Here is a 16,859-nt window from a genome sequence, read left to right as displayed (position 1 = left end):
ATGAAGTAGCTGCACGTTCGATATTATAGCGTGTATAGTAGTATTCAATGACAAAGTCATGTTCTTCTACATAAGAGTGACCAGGTATAATGGGTCGATTGCGACTTGTTCACGCGTTGTAGACGTCGGAATGGTCGATTGCGACTTGGTCACGAGTCGTAGAGGTCGGAATGCTCGATTGCGACTTGTTCACGCGTTGTAGACGTCGGAATGGTCGATTGCGACTTGGTCACGAGTCGTAGACGTCGGAATGGTCGATTGCGACTTGTTCACGAGTCGTAGAGGTCGGAATGCTCGATTGCGACTTGGTCACGAGTCGTAGAGGTCGGAATGCTCGATTGCGACTTGTTCACGAGTCGTAGAGGTCGGAATGCTCGATTGCGACTTGTTCACGAGTCGTAGAGGTCGGAATGCTCGATTGCGACTTGGTCACGAGTCGTAGAGGTCGGAATGCTCGATTGCGACTTGTTCACGAGTCGTAGAGGTCGGAATGCTCGATTGCGACTTGTTCACGAGTCGTAGAGGTCGGAATGCTCGATTGCGACTTGGTCACGAGTCGTAGACGTCGGAATGGTCGATTGCGACTTGGTCACGAGTCGTAGACGTCGGAATGGTCGATTGCGACTTGTTCACGAGTCGTAGAGGTCGGAATGCTCGATTGCGACTTGTTCACGAGTCGTAGAGGTCGGAATGCTCGATTGCGACTTGTTCACGAGTCGTAGAGGTCGGAATGATCGTTACGACGACTCAAGTGTTTACATTTTGAATTCAAGAATTCATTTACCATATTACTCTACGTGAAGCCAAAATATCAAAAACGTCAATATGAAAGGTTCGTTTCCTGTGAACTTTCACTTATATCAAAGAAGTTCATAACTATTGAATCTGTTTGAATTTTTGCATAATACATATTGAATCCAATCGTATCACCATCATTCCACAAAAGGATCCCTATAGTTAATATAACTTTAGCATCATCAACTAGGCGGACAAACAAATATAGTTTGGGAACTGGACAAGATGCGAGCGACATTTTGAAACTTTCTGTCTTCTCTCAAAGGTCGTGTGCAAAAAAATAAATAAACAAAACTATTAAAAGCCTGGGGAAATTCCAGCTGCTATGGACTTATTTATACCATTGATGACGACTGTTAACAGCTAGCAACCAGTGGTTATCAAACAGTTGGAAATTAACTGACATAATGCCTGAACATCAAGACATTAATAAGAATTATCTAAAGGAAAATTATTAACATTAATAATTGCTGCTGGATGTTAAGACGACAAATGTGAGAGCATTGTCTACGCACGTTTGGACTGACCTTAATAAACGAGGACATATTGGATTTTATTAATGCCAGGCACACACTAATAAAATGTCATTATTCAATCTGTCAGGGTGAATATTAATATTTATTCATATGTAACCACAGATAGACTTCATGGAAGTGAATTATGAAATTGAAACACACTCACATACTTTCAGCGTTATTACGCTGACAGTTACTGAGCAAAATAGGACTGCAATACAATGCATTCTTAGAAGTATTTACTTTAAGAATGCATTGCAGCCCCCATTGTAAAAAAATGTGAAAGAAAATAAGATCGAGCAGCCAATCAATAAATAATCTGGTGCATGTGTACAAAACAGCTATTAAAAGCGAATACATGAAGTCTATTTATATTAAACCGTCGTGTATTTACATACTGGTACATTTCTCAATTGAAGGCCTGTTTAATACATATTTCCGTACCATCCTTGTCTATACTCCATTTTAGTCATCAATCGTCATACGCTTGCGTTGTCTCTGCTCACGCTTAAACATTCCAACGGAGCATCAGTTTCATTTACTGACATAAATGTGTCAACCTCGAGGCAAAATGTTGTTTTTAAATATTTAATCATCCCCCTGAGCTTCCAAAGAAAATTGCTTTCGAAAGCAATTTCAAGTCAACGATACCTTCGACATTGAGTTATAACTAACTCGATGTTGTGTGGTAAGTTACTTTCGCATTTTGTAATGTATCATTCTTTCACTGAGTGACGTGTTCAGCTAAACCGAGGCTGCCAGTAACGTCTTTCTTGTTGTATACCACTGGAAAAGAACAACCTCATTCGATTTTGTCATTCGCTTTCTATGTCATTTTTTCCTCTATGCTCCTGTGTCCACATAAGTCGTTCAACCTTAAGTAATGGAGTTTGTATAAGAAATAGTGATATGTGGGTGTGTTGATTTACTGTATATAGGGGTCTTTAACGTGTATATCTACACAGAGTCTTTAAACACAAGGACACCTCAAACCTAGACAAATGAATTCGCTTTAAGAGATTTGGCTTTCAGTAACCACTGCCTATCGTAAGATGCGACTCTTAGGATCGGGTGGTCAGACTTGCTGACTTGGTTGACACTTGTCGTAGCCAATGCTCGTGACTTTACCCACTGAGACCCCGGGCTCAGAATCCATTATCTACAGACCACCGTCACATGGCGCGAATTGTGTTTTACACCGTTTTTCAACAATACGCGCACACACACACATACACCACACACACACACACACACACACACACACACACACACACACACACACACACACACACACACACACACACACACACACACACACACACACACACACACACACACACACTAAATTACAATTAAAAGTAATTCTAGATGTAATCCTTTGCCATCACATTGTTACTGTATTATCTCCTTGTCGTTTTTGTAAGTTATATACAGTATATATACAAGCTTGTGTTCTACCCGGTTCATACCTACTTGACAACAACACAAGAATCTATATCTGTATTCATCATCTGAAATAACGAAGTTGTGATGGTCCAGTGAACAGAAACAAACGAAACTGGTCGCGGTAACTAAACGACCACACAATCGATCTTGTTTTCTCATAATCGAACACAACCAATTTAGGAATACGTGTTTGTATTAACACTATTTTTCACAAAGTTGGTTTTGTTTGTTTCAGTACATAAGTACTACTAGCTCATTCCACGTCAGGATTGAATTTATCTTACAGACTCCAGAAACTTTAGGTTCCTGGCATACTTGTCATCCTATAAAGATGTGACATTTGCAAACTTAGGTATTTTGTGCAATTTGAACAAATACGAAATAAGTACAAGTTTTGTCTTTATTTTTTGTGCATTAAGAAATATAACCAGGAAATTTTCATAGATAGCGCTAAGCAACTATTTCCGATGACTGATTGGTTGTTATGAACCAATCATCAGTTATGACATTTTAACCAATTTCCACCTCTTTAAACAAGTTATTCATCTATAAAAGTATGTCCTTATCTGACTTTCCAACTTCAAAAATGCTACACAAAGAAGACAAAGTAATTGCCATATTTTTCAACGAACCCCCCCCCCCCCCCCCCCCCCCCCATAGTCTTGGAGATATTATCACAATAAAAACACTTACACACAAGAGACACACGCCTGACAAGTACGTATGCTAAGTCTAAATGTCAGATAAAGAACTCTCCGTAATCATGTCATTGAACGATGTCTGGGGGGCTATTACCTACCGTTAGATGTGTGATCCGTTACTAACTTCGCAATACACTGACCGGCAATCGTTCACTGATCTACTGACTCTTCAGACATAATTGATCGTTGTACGAGCCAAACTGTGTTTTGTGATAACACATCGAGTTCGGAATGTAACGAAATTCCGGAGAAAGCTCCCTACCCAGAGACGTTGTCGACTTCCTAAAGAGCATTAACCTAAATTCAAAACGTCTCATTGTCTTCGATGTTCCATAAAGGTGTTAGCATCCAGAATGGTAATGATTATAGTAATGGATTATTTAATATCAACGATCATAAGGCTCGTGAAGTTCCCCGCTAAAATTGGTCTTCAGCAACCCATATTTGTCGTAAGAGACGAGTAACGGAATACACTTGTCAAGCTCGCTGACTTGGTTGACACATGTATTACCCAATGCTCGTGACGTTATCGTATGTCCATTGCGTAGATCTATGATCATGTTGTTGATCACTGGATTGTCTTGTCCAAGGTCAACTATATAAGGAACATATTGCAGGAATATTGTTGAGTGCGGCATTAAACAAACAAATCAGTGATCATGCCAGGTTTCCACGATAAGGGTAAGGTGTCTTGTGGCACATATAACAGTCGTAACGTACTTTTTTCATTAAAAAAAAGAAAGCGTTTGATCGCTGCCTTGCGCTGTTCCCAGTAATATTCCTGCCATACGACGGTAGTCTGTACACTGAGCAGTACTATAGCATGGGTACGGTGCCACGCTGTCAACCAAGTCACAAGGCAACAGGCTCCCGCCCACCCGATCCATAAGTGAAAGAGTGAGTTTGGTTTTACGCCGCTTTTAGCAATATTCTAGCGGTGGACACCCGAAACAGGCTTCACGCAACGAATCCGGGTCTTCAGCGTGACGAGCGAACGCTTTAACCACTAGGATACCCCACTGCCCCAATCCGACAGGCGATTGGTGGGGGTGTTCTGCAACTAATTGGGTCAATCGATTAGCCTATTCCACCACTCAATTATTCATTGAACACGCAACAGTAACATGTTTGTTCACGAATAAACCGATTATTGCATAAAGGTCAACGTGTTACTTAATGAAGAATTTTTTCATCCACGCTTTGAGATAAAGGATGTATCTAACAACGATCTTTAACCATCAACTCAAAAGAAATCAGTTAAGTATAAATAGTTTAACCAAGGTCGAAGCATCGCTCGTCAACAGAGTTACCCCCTGGGAAATGGACTTGATACGAGAAATCTGAATGATTATTTTAAAAGCATGTGCGTTCTTTTGATGTAGTTTCAAGATAAAACGATTAGCGTACACAGACTTCCTGAACAAGAGCACCTCCTCAAGTCAATCTCATTTTAAATCGATGATTTATAACACAGAATAGAAAGCCTTTAAAACTGTAATAAACCATGAATATCAACCAGGGCCTTTGGATGCCACATTCAAATGCTAAAAAGGCATTAGAGATTTGTTTTAAGAGTGCAATATAAATTCAGTGATAAATGTTAATAGTGAATGCAACATTTGTAACAAAAGCCAGGTATTGCTAATCATCTGACTGTTTAGTTTTAAAACCAGAAATTACACGAAAGGTATGAAACACGTAGTGAGTTAGTTTTACGCCGCACTCATCAACATTCCATCTATATGGCGGCGCTCTGTAAATAATAGTCTTCTCTTGCGTCAAGCATGCCTCTTACAACAAGCATTGGTTGCTAAAGATCAATTCTAACCCGGATCTTAATGGGTGTGAAACATGAAGTATATGTTACACAGCGACTTGGCTTATTAATGGGGACGTGAAGAAATGACCACATAACGAAAATGGCAATTCTTGGTTCATTTTAGTCAATTTGATAATGGTATCGTGCGTCAGTAGGAGCGTATTTACCATTTGAAACAAATTTTTACGATCCAAGTTTAATTTTCGGAAAACCACATGGGTGAGTGAGTTTAGTTTTACGCTGATTTTAACAATATTCCAGCAATATCACGGTGGAGGACACCACAACTGGGTTTCACACATTGCAGCCTTGTGGGAACTCGAACCCGGATCTTCGGCGTGACGAGCGAACGCTTTAACCACCAGGCTACCCCACTGCCCGGAAGAATACATGAATTCTGATTGCAACCTTATTTGCTTGAATGTGAATTTTGTAGCAGAGGCAATAAACTGTTCGTTTCGAAGGAAAGAAATCCATTCTGGTTTGACTTCTAATTTAAAAGGAAATTATGGGGCTGAGTCTGGACAATTAAAATAGCGAAACGGCCTCTCAGTCACACTCGTGTATAATACGAAGGCTCCTTGATCAAGCCGAGACGTAATCTAGTCGTGATACTTCTTCAAATACGTTTCAAATAGAAGAACCCACGACACATCCTTGATAAGGTATTAAAGCGCCATGTCTGAGACGTTTGAAAAAAGAATAATATCACTTGTACGCTAAGTTGTATGACATTCACAGCTGAATGTGAAATAGTTTGAAATAATTTTAAGACGTACGAATTACCAAAAGAAATGTACGTATTTGAAAACAAAACTAACTCATTCCGGATAACATTTTTATCAGAATATCTTTATGCTACAACTGTCGGATTTATTAAGATTTGAAGAAAGACTTTCGCGCATATGTTGAAAAATAATCAACGAAAATGGCAACATTTTCACGAGTGCGAGGAATTATGGAAGTTTTCTTAAATATATTCTAGCCGTGACAAACTACTGATAGTTGTGATTGATGATCTGTTGTCCAGGTATCGATTAGATAAACTATTATCCCCAAAACTGTCAGTAGATCCCAAACACGTGTATAAATCTGCGATTCGGACAACCTCCGACTGGTTCGCTTGGGGATGGAGACGGACGAATTCCTTGGGTCTTGTGACAGGGAGAGACGCGAGTGAAGTTGGTCAAAGTGAGCGCATCGTGACCTTGATAATACCGCGAAGGCACTGATCATCCAATCTCCTGGTTAGCTTTAATTGTCTACGTGATGCCAACGTCTTCGTCAACGACGTCCTTGGCCCAACACGTGCTCACATAACTTGAGACAATACAATCACTCGCGATCCTACTGGACAACAGGATATTTTCTTCGCTGACGTTTTTCAGAATTGTGGTACTGACTATTACACCTTAGCACGTTCAAAGTTAAAACAGGGTGTTATAAAGAATAGCTGCAACGTTAGATATGGAGCTGGATGGATTGCCTGTGTTGGTTCATTAATCTTAGGGATATGAGATGCTTTACAACGATGGAATAAGACCAGACACTGGGTAAATTGGAAGCAGGGGTAATTATTTTGCAATTCGCTGTATCCCCAACGTGGATCCACGTTGGGTGAACTGCCGGTCGAATTAATGTACTAAATCTTAAAAGTGGTTAAAAGGTGAAAGGGGTAGTTGGTCTGATGAGAAGATACATTTTAACGGGAAAAATTGAACTAATGGAACGAGTGGGCGAACTGGGCTTAGGCTCTAAGCTCAACATAATTCTGTTATAACAAGGCGTATCATCTTCACAAGTGAGTAAAGCCAGAATGTTCGGGTAGTATTGTATGCGACAAGGGACATTCGGGCTTGGAAACCAGGAACAGGGGTTTTGCAGTGCATTAGGTTACTGGGGCAACTAATGCCAAAACAACCCTGGCGTTAAGACTACCACTAAACTATGTTAAGGTATGGGAGCTACGGTCACTTTAAGTTAAGATCGCTTTGTACAGCGACACCTTGTTATGATAGAACGAAAGTGACCTGGGTCAGTTTTTAATTCATGTGTGCCCTAGTGCTTTGCATGAAAGAGTTCAAAAGATTTATCGTAAAAACAACAAGTTAATTGGGTAGATTTCAGAGATCCATTCACATACGTTTCGCAACTATTTTCACTTTCATACCTAAAAAAATTGTTTCTGAGGCACAGGCGTTTTATATTTAATTCAACTGGGCGGTGTTTCTGCTGGTCGAATCGGGACCAGAGTATTCGGCTTGACGAGCAGACGCTTCGAAGTTACTCGAAGCTACTAGCCCTTCTAAGCCCTACTAAGCGATCACGGCCACATTACGAGAAGTTTCTTACAATATCGCTCACTGGCTTGGCCGTTAATTATTCACGAGAAAGACTGGAACATTTAGGGTGTGGCGTGACACAAAGTATTCATAAAAAAAGAACTTTTTAAACACGCAAAAGGCTAGTTTCGCAATTTTGGATAGTGAAAGGTATTGCCCGGTTCAGCATAAGCGACAAAACGCTTCCCGTACTAATAAAGATAAGCGACCACATTCGGATGAAATTTCTACCCAAAGCACTGTAGACTAAGGTGTTCGCGAACAGGTCAGGATAGCCTGTGGCATTAGTCACAAACACATGCAAGGCCAATTGCAAGTCACCATAGACATGAAGGCAATACAATTCACCCACGAATGACACATTCTGTTCCAGACCCTTATTCTCGGAACGTTCGTACGCGTACGGACGTTTGTAGGATAGCCAGCTTGGTGTACAAAGCAGGACAAGGTTATGACGCTCTATAGCGTCAACGACAGACCAGTATGGGTTATGACGCTCTATAGCGTCAACGACAGACCAGTATAGGCGTATCAAGGTCCACCAGACAGGGGTATATGAGCGTGAGGGTTACGGGGTTGAGACTGATATAAGACCCGACGTGATAACTCGACGTACTGCTGAAAATTACATTCAGTACCTCCATGATTGATCGTATCATGGGGCACATTATGGATAAGATCTTTCTGCGAATATTCACTTTGTGTTGAAAGGGCTAATAGACGTGTGATAGTGGACAGGCGTGCCACTGACCAACAAGTAGGTTGATTTGGAGGAGTTGTGTCTCACCACCAGGCTTTAGTCTTTTAACTACTTGTCGTGAAGGGATGTTCCAACTTTGTCATGCCCAATAGGACGCCGATTAGTGATCAATGGAACGTCCTTACGACCCAGTCGTGGTGTTCGACGACAGGTGCAGTGCTGAAAGAATGGTGTTCTAACCTTTATGCCAGACATGTGAAATGTCACCATCAGACAGTGCGTGTCTGTGTGATCTGTCTGCAATGTCTTGATGATAACGATGCAGATCCACATATGGTTGATCGACATTCAGGAGAAACTTTCAAAATCAAATCAAATATTGTTCTTCAATTCAGGTGTGATATATAACATTAATGTGAACTTGCAGATGTTGTAAGGATCAATTTGTCTACATGAGTATTTGTCAGTGAGTGAATATTGCTTAATGCAGAATCAGCAATTTTAATGCCAGACAATTTGCGGTGTGGCAGATATGACCAGACCAGACTCCTTAGAGGAGGAGTGAGTAAATGGGAGAAAGGTAAGATGCCACTGTGCGCATTCTTGGTATATCTCAGCGACCAGTTTGGAGTAGCCAAGCAACGATCCAAGTCGTCGCGAGACGATCACACCCAATCTTGTACGTGAAGGACGATCCATTTTCGTCGCCGAAAAGCTTAGAGAACTCCATGCTAAATCTCCATAGTAATCTCCAAGGGACGACGAAGTGGAGTGACATTCCCTAATATATATGAACAGACTCAGGACGCTAATGATAAAATGTCGTGATGGAAACTTTGGTTCAAATTATGAGCACTTTTTCATTTTTGCATGAGGTCGTAGGTTCGATTCCCGATTAGCTCCGATCGTCTTTTTATAGGCTTGTAAAACCTATGCAGTGGATATTGAATCAAAGTGATGAGTGCCTGAGATCTGCATGTCTTCAGTCTTCCTCTTTCCGCAAAGTTGGCATGCTGTGAAAGAACTGGAACAATGTTCACAGAGATGTTAAAAGCTCATGCACTGCTCCGTGGAGTGAACCGGCGAGTATACACCCCTGAAAGGTCCGATGTTTTCTTAAGACTCCGGTCGGAATCTCAAAATTCCATGTGTTGCTTTAAATTATTTGAATATGTTAAGCTTCCAGAACGTTGAGATTATTCAAAGATTTCTTACAGAAATGTCTTACCTTCTTAGATCATATGAAGACAAAGTAAATTAAATACATTCATAAAATGTAATTTTCGTTCCGGATGTGAATGTGAAACTCTTTCTTGAGAACTACTAACTTTTATTTAAAAATAAAATTCGCTCACGGGAGTGAAAAACCAAATAGATTCAATCTGTTCTGTCAAGTTTCTGTTTTGTGCTAGCCGAATTTCCGACGATTGTGACAACACCATTACGAACAGGATATAATACCACAAGTTGCCTTAAAAATAATTGAAACAGTGCCAACGTAATTGAATGATACCGGTGCTCAGTTAATATCGTATTTTTATCATTCTGTTATAATACTTCTCAGAGTTTGCTGAGGATCACCACAGGTAATGCGTCAAATAGGGTGAAATCTTGTGAAAGTGCCAAAGATCATAATGGTTGAAGACACGTTTAATGAACAATAATCCCGTTGCCATGTTCCCAACAAAGAACACATACAGAGCGCAACCAATGATCAGATCACCAGTCACAATGAGAACTTGGGAACATGGAACTCAAACGGTATGTAACATGCATTTCCCAAACCAGATTCATTGCCAAATCGAAAAGCAGCCCCGCCGATAAGAGGCGACTAACAAGATTGGGTGGTCAGGCTCGCTGGCTTAGTTGACACATTTCATCATATCGCATTTGCGTAGATCGAAGCTCATGCTGTTGATCACTGGATTGCCTGGTCTAGACCCGATTATTTACAGACCGCCGCCATAGAGCTGGAATATTGCTGAGTGCGGCGTAACATGAAACTCACTCACTAATCATGACTGAAATCCATCCAAAGTGGTCATATTCGCTACTTTTGAATCTTGAAATATCTCTCACTGTCTAGGCTCCATTCGAGCATGACGATGGTTTTACACCGCTTTTAACTACATTCCAGTAATATCACGGCGGGGGACACCACAAATGCGTTTTACACATTGCACCCATGTGGAGACTCGACCCGTGTCATCGGCGTGACAAGCAAACGCCTTAACCACTCGGCTACCCCAACGTAAATGTGTGCGTAAAGAAGAGGACCAGCAAGTAGAACAGTACAGATGGTGTCTTTAAAGATCTCTACTACTGTCCTATAGGTTATACATGGTACATTTGTTAATGTTCATAATCACAATTTCTTTTTATGCGTTCCGTTAACTGACATTTGCTTGCATGTTTTACGAATTGTTCTGAACATCTGCAGATATAAGTAATTATATCTATGATCACAACGTTCAGCAACAAATGCCCCATGAACCATAAAATGAACTTACTTTTGTCGTGTCGGATAAAACTATAAAAAAATCAAATCCACACCCACTCACGTGTCAGTGGGAATATTTCCTTCACAAACAATAAAGTAATAGAAATGTGGGTTCAAAGGAAACTAAGAAACAAAACAGTGCTGAATGTGATAGAAAGCAAATATGTGTAATGCTCGTCATTAATTCTCCTTGTATGCACTATAGAAATATATGTATACATGTGCTTTAACATTCGTTATCCCCTGCAGAATATTATCATTATCATCTCAGTTGAAGTCCGGAACGTGGTGACAAATTACTACCGCGGTCGATATTGATCATTATTTATTTCTCAGTGATGCCCACTTTTGGGGTGAACGATGGCTATACGAAAACAACGGACCAATGTTCAAAGACTGTTTTTGGGTTCCAACTTATTAGCGTAGTTGACGGTGTGCCTTAAAGCATAGTTATGATGATACCCTTCTGTTTATACCTCGCCTGCCTAAGGTTATACAGTAATTGTCGCTGCTGTCATATGATAATTGAAGACACAAGATACTAATTAAAGGCACACCAGTGGGGGTTCTGGGTAAGTATGTAGGTCTCCAGCAGCTTGACGTAAAAGGTGACTAAGGTTCCGTGACATGGATGATTGGGTGCTATTGCGTCTCAAGTCACCAGATTGTCTGCTCCAGACTCGGTTATTTCGCTGTCTTTGAGGTGGAATATTGCATAGTGCCGTGTTAGATACAAATCTATTAGAAAACTATTCTTGTGTAAAGAAATTGCACTACTTACTAAATAATGTGTACGCAGACAAATGACATGTTTGGAATTGTAAACATTTGTTGTTACCCTGGCATCTAAAGAAAAATACCGACAAAATATTTTTTGTGAAAGATTGACAATTCACTGCGAAGGTAAATGGAGACGCACAAGTCTCCCTTTCTTCCAAACTAATGACCGATCCTACTATGCACTTAGTCCAATGTTATTTCTCACTATATACGCTGCAATAAATCTTAAGGCCATCAAACTTTCCCCGAATAGGCGCCTTTTCTTCATTCATTTTTCTTCGTGAAACTTAACCGTTAATGGGTTGTTTCAAATGAAATCTAAATGGCGTTCTCCTTCAGGGATCAAAGATTTTGACAATTTGATCAAAGCTTCGAAAGAACGCATCTCATACAATCACAGCAATGTTTTCGTCTGTATTCTAACATGAACCCGCAAATGGTGCTTTTAAGATAAATCCCCATTCTTTTGCCATGAAAGTCCAGTGTGATAGGATACAGAATGGTAATTAAATAATGTATTTTAAGTGCATCGGTCTTGAAAACAGATCCAAAGAGGATGAGGAAAATCGGCAAATTTGCAAATCACATATAAAGTGAAAAATGAAATTTCCTTTTTTATAATAGTCAGGACATATTTCTGTCCATAAATGAATGAAGGGATTACAAATTCTAAGACATTAACCAAGTACATTGGCGTTCACATTAATTCAGCAATACATTAAATGTTTCAGTAATTTCAAACACTGAAATACGCATTGTTATCAAGGTCTTTCCATATTATGTTCTTTTATATGTATGTTTGACAAGCTGACATTGTTAAACAAGTTGACATTGTTAAACACAGTCACATTTCAAAAAGTGAAAATGTAACAACACGTCTACTGAAATGTCATTAATAAACCATGGTTTAAATGAATATGATTAGTAAGGGTACCGGCAAAGTATCATTACGTGTAGGTTCACTAGTGGTGAGATCGTCCATGTATATGTTATTTATCTGAACGTATCACCCATATACACCAATAGCATCCATGTTCACCGTGCAAGAACGTCACAACTCGGATCAGCCTAACCGTTATATGGCTTCAAAGAGGAGACACTTTCTTTCTCGTGTGTCTAATAGAGGTCTTTGATATGCCGGCAATAACCAACAGGAATGGAGGGACCATATGCCGCCTCTTGTGATTTGTTAGTGATCGTCTGCAAAAGACACTCTCATATGCTCAAGGGGATCACAAAAAATTCATCTGGGAGCCACAGAAGTCCAGAAAGTTAGGGTGATTATGACATTGAATACAATGGAACGCTCAACACTAAATTTGCTTATAAATTCCATTCTTATATACATGACAGCAATAGAGAAAGATTACCTGAATCGGAAACATACTATTTGTCTGGTCAGTATCCTACCAATGCCTATGAGCAGAGATTTCTTATGAAAAATAGGTTGACGCTTATAAACAGCGAAGCGAAACTTTACCATAGTTTTAAGACATTTTAAAAACACGAAAGCAAGATGCATGCCTTGAAATGCTTTGAAAACATAAACCTCAACGGAATCAGCAATTAAATCGACAATCACACACCAAGCGATATTTGCGTGACAGTTTCCCAAAATGAGGTGGGGCAGCAAAAACAAGCCCTCAACGTAATGGATAATGGGCTTACACATCTAAGGTCGTTAACGTTGAATGGCACGTCACAGTAATAGCGTCTACCTTTGCTGCAAAACATGCATACAAAAAATCCCGTTACTGTTGACAGGACATGTTCGCTGTTGAACACAACGAGGTGCCGTATCGAGTACATGTCTGGGAAGCGTGCAGGTCACGCCGACACGTTGGTATTGTTGGCACCAAGGAAGAAAAGAAACGCATAATCGAATATATGTGTTTCTTATTGGGGATATTATATATAACCAACCATAGGCACGATCTCTTCGTACTCCCCACCGGCAATAAATAAGATGTCTTTCATCAGCTTTGAACAAACAGAAGAAGGTGATCCTCTGTCTGTCACTTCGTGGCATCGACGTATAATACGTCGCCATCTCAATCTCTGTCGTCGATGTTGCACTGTAAATAAGCGTCTCCTGTAAGACATAAATACTTGAGAATCGAGTCGAGTTACTTTTAAGACTGTCCCTATTATTTATATACCCTGCGTGCACGTGCAATGTCGGTTGCCTTAGGGACGCGTGGTTTTTTTTCGTTCGCAGTTACAACAAACAATGCCCCCAAACCGTGTATCAATTTCTATATAGAGCATTTTTGTGTTTGGACGATGCGTTTTGTATAGTAATTTCTAGTTGCGCGGGTTTTTTGCTTGTTTTATGTGTGTGTAATTTGATTTATTAATGTGGTAAAGTTTCTTTTGGACGTCAGTATATTTATGAGATAAGATGGGCTTGTAAATCTGGCCGTGTCCCTGAGGCATAGATGCAAATCAGTTTGAACCGGCAGACTAAGTCCCCGTTTGCCCAAACATAAACCGACGGGCAAAAGAAACTATACCAATACAAATCTGTCTCTGGGAAAATATAACAGGAAGAAATGTCAAAAGTTTTGTAACTCATTGTTCAACCACTCATTCGTCAGTGGATATTCATAACATTTACAGCATTTGAGGCTGACATTAGAAATGTACAGAAGTCTAATGAAGAAGGTGTGATTTGTAAATTTGCAGTTTGAGGACATATTGTTGCTTGTTGAAATGATGAGATGCAAGGAGATGAGAGGAGTCATTATCAGACACAATTCAATGTCAGTAACGGGTATGTCCTCCTTATGCGTCGATGCATGCTTGAACACGACGTCTAACAGAGTTAATCAATCGCGGAATAACGTTGTTTCCAATGGCCTGTCACTCCACTATACTATCAATGCATTTACCACGTCTTGACAATTTGCATGTGGTGGGTTACGTGAACGAATTCGTCTGTCTAGGTGATCCCACAAGTGTTCAATCGGCGAGAGGTCTGTGGATCGAATTGGCCATGGCAGAACATTTACGTTATTATGCTGGAGAAAGTTCTGTACAATCCTGGCAGCACTGGGGCTGGCGTTATCTTGCTAAAGCATGACACGTCGATGTTGCTATAAGAATGGCAGCACCACAGGACGCAAAACCTGATCAATGTAACGCTGGTCTGTTAAGTTTGCATCGAAACCTACCAGCTGTGTCGTCAAATCTCTGCATATGTCACGCCAGACCATGACACTCCCTCCACCAAAAGGAATCGTATCTTAAATGCAGAAGGTTCTGTTCTCTCACACTACGACGGTAGACTCGAACCCGACCGCCTGCACGGAATAACTGAAAAAGATTTTCATCAGTAACCAGAATTCGTTGCCATTTCAACGATGTTGCTGCTGATGACGTCACAGTGATGAAGAGATTACGAAGATGCAATAAACACAGATACAGGCCTTCATTGTCGGTGGTATCTTGTGGTCTGCCGCTCCTTGACCTGTCAGCAGTGCTACCTGTTTGCCTCAGTCTTGTCTGCAGCCTTGTTATTGTTGTTCGAGTGGAACCAAAGATTCTTGCCTCATGAGCATGCCTGGCCCCCAGTTGGAGCATACCAGTCGCCCTCTCACGCTGTTCTGCAGTTAATCTCGACATGTCAGTTAAAGTAATCTTCTTGTTGGTCTTGGAATACTGACTGCAGGTTTTTTATACCCATTACCATTTCGATCATGTAATGCCCGAGCATTACATTTTTTCATCCCTAAAACTGAGCCAGTGCATTTTCACATAACTCGTGCTCAAATTGTTGTGTGTTGTATTTTTGTGATATGTTTGTGTAATCTGGAAACAAAATTCAGTTCAAATATTCAAAATACTGGAATCCGATATTTGGTCCAGTTTCTTTTGCCCGTCAGTTTATTTTGTGAAGAATCTAAATGAGTACACGTAGTTCACATATATTCCAAATTTGCATGTGAATTTTAAACAATACGTTTTGGTTTGACTACCTGTCGTTAACACTGCTGACGCACGTGAATACAGGCATGTGTCCTGGCACAATGTATCTTGGACTAGTGATTCCTATTCAATCAAAACCCGATTACCATTCACTTACCATGAAAACAGGGGGAAAATACGGTACATTCCTGTCTCCAAACACTACCTATTGTTGCATTTCCAACTATATTGTCTTGATGTAATATGTCACCATCAAGGTACGTTATCTAAAAATATGTGATAAACGAAATGAGTTACACTGTTTTCGAGGGAAAGAAGATGCTATTTCTGTTGCCTCACTTAAGAAAGGAAATGAGGGCTAAGTTACCAAGGTTTACAAAAACCGACCCGAAGGCTATACATCTAACGTTTGCGTGCAGTTCCCTATGTACTTACAGTTCTCGTATTTTCTTGTATCTCTCAAATGCTCGCGCTGGAATGAATCCAATCCTTGTGTTGCTTAGGTGTCTGTGGAATATAAAATATATAAAGCATTATGCTGTGCATACAGAATAAATGCATTGATTGAAATACAATAACAAAACCTGTGATATTTCTATAAAACGATATGCATACATTAAGTCATTAACATTCTTTGTTTCCTCTACAATCAAACCAATGGTTACTCTTTTAGCAACAAGGCATAACATTAGCAGAAAGTGAAGCAATGTTTGAAAATGGATTTTGAAAGTGTATGTAAAACCATCTTTTCAGCATGACACAATGATACTATTGTTGCAACAATAAAGACGTTAGATATTACCAGTTGACTGTCGAGTGAATATTTAAGAAACAATAACTTTTTATCATCTGTGTGGTAATTATGTACACAAGATCCGTTTTCCGACACGACGCTATAGAAATCGATTTCGTGGAATAGAAGCCGAATTCCAATATGTCTACTACCACGACCATTTTAACAATACTGAGTAGTATCTCATGGCATTTCAAATTCATCATCCAATCAGAGCTGTCGTGTCCAATGTGATGTGAAGTTGCAGTGTCTGTATTGAATGATCACTAATCTTATAAGTGGCGTAGGAACTTTGTATTATACAGAAATGGATGTCATCCTTTTCGAAATTTTATACTTCAGAAATATGTTATCATAAAAAGTAAAACAATTATAAAAACCTGAAGTCATTCAAATACGCTTGATAAATAAACTGAAAGGTCTATATCCAAATAGCTGCTGGAGCCAAGCCATGAGAATTGTAAAATTACATTACTTTACATTTATTTTTGGTCCAGGCAATTTAGCTAAGACACCTCCCCTATTCTTCGTGGAATTCATT

General features: G+C 40.0%; 1 protein-coding gene across 1 annotated transcript in view; it reads right to left on the bottom strand.

Moving 5' to 3' along the window:
- Positions 1–16,859, bottom strand: part of LOC137294545 (lutropin-choriogonadotropic hormone receptor-like) — a 103,494-nt gene that overhangs the window by 19,627 nt on the left and 67,008 nt on the right. The window contains exon 2 of the mRNA XM_067825583.1: positions 15,961–16,032. Within this exon, the coding sequence (XP_067681684.1) occupies positions 15,961–16,032 (72 nt within the window). The remainder of the gene's footprint in view (positions 1–15,960; positions 16,033–16,859) is intronic.

The sequence above is a fragment of the Haliotis asinina genome, chromosome 8, assembly GCF_037392515.1.
Source record: "Haliotis asinina isolate JCU_RB_2024 chromosome 8, JCU_Hal_asi_v2, whole genome shotgun sequence".
Taxonomy (NCBI): Eukaryota; Metazoa; Mollusca; class Gastropoda; order Lepetellida; family Haliotidae; genus Haliotis; species Haliotis asinina.
The sequence above is the reverse complement of the archived record's forward strand: the minus strand, read 5'-3'. Positions and strand labels throughout refer to the sequence as shown.